This window comes from Leptodactylus fuscus, chromosome 10 (assembly GCF_031893055.1).
Source record: "Leptodactylus fuscus isolate aLepFus1 chromosome 10, aLepFus1.hap2, whole genome shotgun sequence".
Taxonomy (NCBI): Eukaryota; Metazoa; Chordata; class Amphibia; order Anura; family Leptodactylidae; genus Leptodactylus; species Leptodactylus fuscus.
This window is the reverse complement of record NC_134274.1, coordinates 26,366,965-26,373,409: the sequence shown is the minus strand read 5'-3', so window position 1 is coordinate 26,373,409 and position 6,445 is coordinate 26,366,965. Positions and strand designations below refer to the sequence as shown.

At 44.0% G+C, this 6,445-nt stretch overlaps 1 protein-coding gene across 1 annotated transcript; it reads right to left on the bottom strand.

The window, feature by feature from the left end:
- Positions 1-2,781: 2,781 nt before the first annotated feature.
- EGR2 (early growth response 2) lies at positions 2,782-6,210 on the bottom strand. Its single transcript, XM_075258476.1, has 2 exons — positions 6,017-6,210; positions 2,782-4,802 (listed from the first exon to the last, which is right to left on the bottom strand). The coding sequence occupies exons 1-2, from the start codon at positions 6,186-6,188 to the stop codon at positions 3,670-3,672; spliced, it is 1,305 nt and encodes a 434-aa protein (XP_075114577.1). The 5' UTR covers positions 6,189-6,210; the 3' UTR covers positions 2,782-3,669.
- Positions 6,211-6,445: the final 235 nt, after the last annotated feature.

Sequence of the window (6,445 nt, the reverse complement as noted above, 5' to 3'; positions counted from 1 at the left end):
AGTGAGCTTGGGGCAAACTCAGAACGGGTGCTATACCCAGCGGGGTTTGCTAGATGAAGTAAATGAGTCTGTGGAGGCACCAACAGCACACGGATGCCATTCTATGACAGACCGGGTACATGCACAAAGTCGTGTGCATTTGGCCTTACACAGTAGAAGCAAAGTCTATGAAATTTCAACAATTTTCATCTCATGCTGTGTGAAAAATCTGCAGCGTATACTGACCTGTGACACAGATTTCATCCTTTACACTACAAGTCCGTATGCACACAACCATGTTCCTTCTGGGAAATACAGTCCACGCACCGGCCATATTTCCCGGACTGACCATCGCTGTATGATATGGATGTCGCTGTATCATAGAAAGCTACAAAAGTACTTTATAATACTGAACTCGCTGGTTTATGCTGAGTTCACAAGGAGTTTTTTGGACCGGACTTTAACATGGAAGCCACCTCGGAATCTGCCTAAAAAAAACGCCTCATGCAGCTAGCTACAACTGGATGCCAGTGCAGTGCAGTGCACTGGATTAGGCCCAAATGAATGGGCCTAGTCAGGAGGGAGTCTTGTGCCTCAGACGCTGTAGCACAGGGGTAGGGAACGTACGGCTCTCCAGCTGTTGCAAAACTACAACTCCCAGCATGCATACTGGCTCTGCTGTTCTGGGAACTCCCATGGAAGTGAATGGAGCATGTTGGGAGTTGTAGTTTCACAGCAGCTGGAGAGCCGAAGGTTCCCTACCCCTGCTGTAGCAGATTCAGCTGCGGAATCCGTGTCAAGATAGGGCAGCTCGCTTTTTTCTCCGCTAGCGGGGAAAAAGAAAACACTAGTGGAAAAAAGTGCATGTCTCCCATTGAAGTCAATGGGAGGCTTTTTTTAGAGGTGGAATCCACGTCAAAATCCAGTCCAAAAAACTCAGTTTGAACTCAGCATTATGTCACTTTACTGCATAATAAATGAGGCTAGGTTCACACTAGCGATCAGTCTCCCGTGCAGGGATTCTGTTCCCCTTTCTGCTTGAGAAATGTACAGTAGAAAAACAAGTCCTGCAAAGCAGGGATTTTCTCTCTGCATTTTTTGGGCAGAAACCCGACACACCCTATTATAATCTGTGGGGTCCGCGGCTTTCTGAGGATAACCATTTTTTAAGCAGATTGGCTTTCCATTTTTCAGGTCTCCAAGCGGATCCAAAAAACAGAAACCTGCATGCTGGTGTGAACGTAGAGTAACTATGATACAGTGAGCTGCATTTCACACAGCCGTATTCAGCTAGGGGAATATGAGCCACACATGGACTGTTTCATGAAAGGAACATGTTCTTGGGCTTACAGTGCAGCTTTTATTATAGATATAATGCCGTATGTGTAGTCCCATGTGAATATACCCTAAAAAGAGCCAGTCTTTCCCCCTAGTGCAGTATGTGCCAGATTCATCATTTTGGTGCCTGCCTTGCCTGACTGACCTGGCATTATTTTGTGACACTTTTCCAAGTAGAAAGTGACCGAAATGAGTATGGAGTAGTGTGTAGGGATTGCCCGTCCACCTTCTTCGATACCTTTGTAGGAGTATCATAAATACGTGAACACTCAGACCTCTGTATATTTGAAAAGTGTTTATTTACAGTCACCCTCTGAGTACATCTCCATCTTTAATTTCCAGTTAGCGGCTGGGTTTTATATATTTTTTTTTAATAAAGTTAACACTATCTGTAAAAGTCTTTGAGTTATGTGTACCTAGTCCAGGCCCGACAGTAGTATGATCTGCCTGTACATCTTGAAAATCTGTACTACAAAGTTAACACTTTTGAGTCACAAAACAGTGCGTACAAAAATATAGATTCTAGAAAAATTCCCAAATATTAACCGGCAGTTATATACAGCTCTATGAGTGGTGTGGGACCATATTTCTCATTGATAAGGCAACCTATATATACATGCAGACATGGAGGGACACTGGTCCACATTACACAAGGCACCAAGAACACTGTTGAAGACAATTGCATGCTTTCTAACATACAGTCTGTATTTACATACATTAAATAAATTATCCTCTCTTACACAAATCACAAACTGTACCTAGAAGGGCCGGAGCTCTGTAAAAACAGGGCAGATCCACAATACAGTCTCAGTGTACTTAATACACGGACACAATGAATAAACAATATTCATCCAAAGTTTTGTCAAATCTGCAAAAAAAAGAAAGAAACAAAGATAGAGGTGCCAAATCTTTTGGCATCTTTTAGATTGCACTTGTGTTAATCACACTGTATTGGTTAAAACGTCAGGTACTAAAGAATTAAAATAACATTAAAAAAAAAATAATTGTAAAACACATTAGGGCTAGGAGATGCAAACGTACCCCTTCATATCACACCGCCTGCCCCGAGCAGTCATGATGAGGATAAAGTGCACAGGTATATGGCGACTTCAGGTGTCGCCCAATAACGGGACACCTTTCAAAGTCGCCAAGTCACTCCTTTCCTGAAGCAGGAAGTGTCAGATCAAAAAATTCACACAGGAAACTATATGCAGTTAGTAGGACTTGTACCAAAGTGTATAGGGTAAGGCTGAACCTTCTATGACACGTCATTGCTTTACTCGGTATGTGCTAACAAAGCAGGTATGTCCACACAGGACTGAAGTGCTGCACCATAATAGTGCCACAGCATGTATTGGACATGGCAAGGCTCCATGCACATGAACAAAGTCTATGCAATATATATAAAGCAGGTCCTGTCGGAACGGAGCATGGGAACACCCTTGGTCTTGGCTATGACTCCCATCTTCTAGATCAGGGGTAGGGAACCTTCAGCACTCCAGCTGTTGTAAAACTACAACTCCCAGTATGCATACTTGCTCTGCTGTTCTAGGAACTTCCATGGAAGTGAATGGAGCATGTTGGGAGTTGTAGTTTCACAGCAGTTGGAGAGCAGAAGGTTGCTGACCCCTGTTCTAGATGAAGAGTCACAATGTGATGCCATTTACTAATATTAGTGAAGGAATCACAGGGCAACCTAGTCGTGGCCAAGATCACAGCCTAGCCCTGGCCGTAACACCTGCACATGGGTTAATCTTTGCCCTTGTTCTGTGCACACTTTCCTGCAGTATGGATGATATTTCTTAATATCTCACCCACTCTTTTGCTACTGTAAAATGCTGCAGACTTTCCGCAGCTGAAGTTCTGCAGCATTTCAGCCCTGTGTGCTGTTAGGATTTTGGAAATGTCCTATTTTGGATTTTGGAAATGTCTTTTTACCACATACCATAAAGAAATGGCGCCGTCTCATTCAAGCTCATAGAAAATCCAATTTTCTACCCAACTCCTATCTATAATTTGATTATTTGTCACTAGTTATCGCTGTTCACATTGGCGCGGTACTGTTCTGTATAGACTAGGTCCCTGACTTATGTACTGTAGTGCTAGTCTATACACACTGGGAGCCCTCCCTGTATATATGTGGCTATTAGCAGTATCCTATAGGATCAGTGCTGTAAAGGACAGAATACTGTGATGTAACATAGGACACTCCACAAGACATTCAGTCACTGCCTCCCATGTAATGACAAGTCTCTAGGCAGTACCGGGGCCAGCATGGTGCAGTCTCTTTGCCTAGTGGTGCTGGCCCTGGAATGGCAGTCATATTAATCCCTCACTACTGTCTCTTGGCTTCTATGAGGTCCTATTAGGACACAGTCCCATCTGAGCGCTGCTGGAGGAAGCTGCAGAGCAAGGGCTGAGGCTGAGGGAGCGCTCATTCCCCGTGCTGCCGCTAGGTGTCGCGCTGGCTCCGCTGGCCGAGCTCTTTCTCTCCTTCTGTCGCAGGTGGATCTTGGTGTGTCGCTTGCGCTCGTCGCTGCGGGCAAACTTTCTGCCACAGTAATCGCAGGCGAAAGGCTTCTCCCCCGTGTGGGTGCGGATGTGCGTGGTCAAGTGGTCGCTGCGGCTAAAGTTTCTCATGCAGATGCGACACTGGAACGGCTTGTGGCCAGTGTGAATGCGAATGTGCCTGGTCAGTTCATCAGATCTGGAGAAGCGGCGGTCGCATCCTTCAGCCGGGCAGGGGTAGGGTCTCTCATGCACTGGAGTCTTGCTTGGGCGGTTGGGGTACTTCCTGGGTCTGAGGATGGGTCGTAGAGGAAGATTTGGGGGGCTGTAAGCGCTGGGTAGTCGGGACGTCTCATTGGTGGTGCCTCCTAGGGAGAAATTTCGGATGGTGGACAGAGGGGTGAGGGGAGTGAGAGGAGGGGGCACTCTGATGGAGTCCAGGGGGCATGGGAATGGCTTGCGGTCTGTCATGGGGTGCAGATCTCTTTGGCATGGGTTTGGGAAGAGGGGTGGGTACTCCGGGATCATGTTGAAGATGGTGCCATCCGAAGCTGGTTTAGGGGAAGGGTACGAAGGGGGAGGGTATGAGAGAGAGGTGCCAGTGGAGGTGCTGAGGAAAGCAGAGCTGTCCTGGTAGACTGGAATCTCAGCACAGCTGGAGTATGGAGGGGGGGAGTACATGTGCTCCAGGTCATTCTGGCTGTGGGCCATACTGCAGCTCAGAGGATTGGGGGAGCAGGACGAGGCGTTGGAAGAGGTGGTGGAGGATGAGGAAGATTGGGTCACTCCCAGGATCCCAGCACTGACGATATTAAAGAAGCCCTCTGGGTTCCAGCTAGCCCCTGGGTACTGGGGGTCAATGGAGAACTTGCCCATATAGGTGAAAGTCTGGTTGCGAGGAGCAGGGGGGTAACTGCTGGAGTAGGGCAGATCCAGGGACCTCTTGTCACCATTCATGTCCACACTGATCATTCCATCTAAAAGTAAGAAAATCACATATGAATATAATGAAAAGTCATCTAGAAAGGCACTAGTCACATATATAATAGAGGACATATATACAGTACCAATCCTATGGAGTGGAAAGTGATCTATAGTTACTCTATAAAAGTCATAAGTGTGCAGTAGTCACATCTAATCTAACATTGTATAATAGATGCCATATATATAGTACAAATCCTATGGAATGGAAATTGATCTATAGTTACTCTAAGTTCAAAGTATACAGTAGTCGCATATAATATATAAGAGATGCCAAAGATACAATTCCTATGTGATGGACATTCATAAACCAACCTCTCATTCTCTATATACAGATAGTAGCCACTCCATATATTATATAACCTGTTCCTTAGCAGCAGATGTAGGTCCATGAACTCCCTGAACTCATTATCACATTATATACAGCAGCCATTCCTCTATACCTTCAAGGCATCAAACAGCCCAAATATTCACATCTACAGTGTTACATAGCAATACCAGCACCTAGAATATTCTCCTATATGTTACGTATTAAGAGTACAGATAGACTAATATTGATCTGTGATATAAGGTCAACTTTTTATACTAATGTATGATAGCCCATTGCAAGATCTGATATAACATTGCACTGATATAAGGATCAACAGATACACTAATATTGTACTATGTTACATGGCAGGAGCAGATATGATAATACTACACTGTGGGACATTATAAGATGAACAGATATAGTGCACTGAGCCATTGCAAGAGCAGATATGCTAATATTGCACTATTATAAGGGCAGATATACTAATATTGCACTATTATAAGGGCAGATATTGTACTATTATAAAATCAGATATACTAATATTGCACTATTATATGATCAGATATAATAATATTACACTATTATAAGATCAATCGCTATGTTAATATGCCACTATATGATGCATTATAAGATCAGATATGATTATTACACTATTATAAGAGCTCATATACTAATATTGCACTATAAGATCAATCACTATATTAATATTGCACTATACAATGATACATTATAAGATCAGATATGCTAATAATGCACTAATATAAGATGAGATATACTAACATTGCACTAATATAAGATCAGATATACTAACATTGCACCCTGACAAGATACCCTGAGCATCCTGTCCTTCTCTCCAGCAAACAAGGCATATAGTGAGGATGATGAGGGTGCTGTTCTTACCTCCATTCACACTGCCCATCTGCTCAAATGGTCCTCCCATGTCAACATTAGGGAAGATAGTAACAGAGGTGGGTAAAGAAGACTCATCCACAGGGTAAATCGCCTCTGGCATCTGATGCACAAATCCCCCAATAGTCACTGGGATTTTCTCTACAGCTTTGGCAGTCATCATGTCATCAACTAACAGCCCCAGATTGACAGATTGACAAAAAAACGCAACAATAAATAAAAAAAAAATACTGCGACTCTTCCTTTAAAACTCCTCAGTAAGTCTGAGATGACATCCAAAGTGAATGAAGTGTCCCTAGGAGCAGCAGCAGCAGCAGCATGTGTACATGTCAGTGCCTGCAGCTGCCGTAGTGTGGTCATGTAGCACCAGTGGCCTTTGCTGGAGCTCTTAATCAATTGCACTAAATGGAAAGTGTGCCT

Bases quoted from the DNA above. Each gene is read 5' to 3' on its own strand.
- EGR2 (XM_075258476.1), bottom strand. From the start codon at position 6,188: ATGATGACTGCCAAAGCTGTAGAGAAAATCCCAGTGACTATTGGGGGA. The intron at 4,803-6,016 runs GTAAGAACAGCA...TCTTACTTTTAG, and splicing joins GATGGGCAGTGTGAATGGAG to ATGGAATGATCAGTGTGGAC.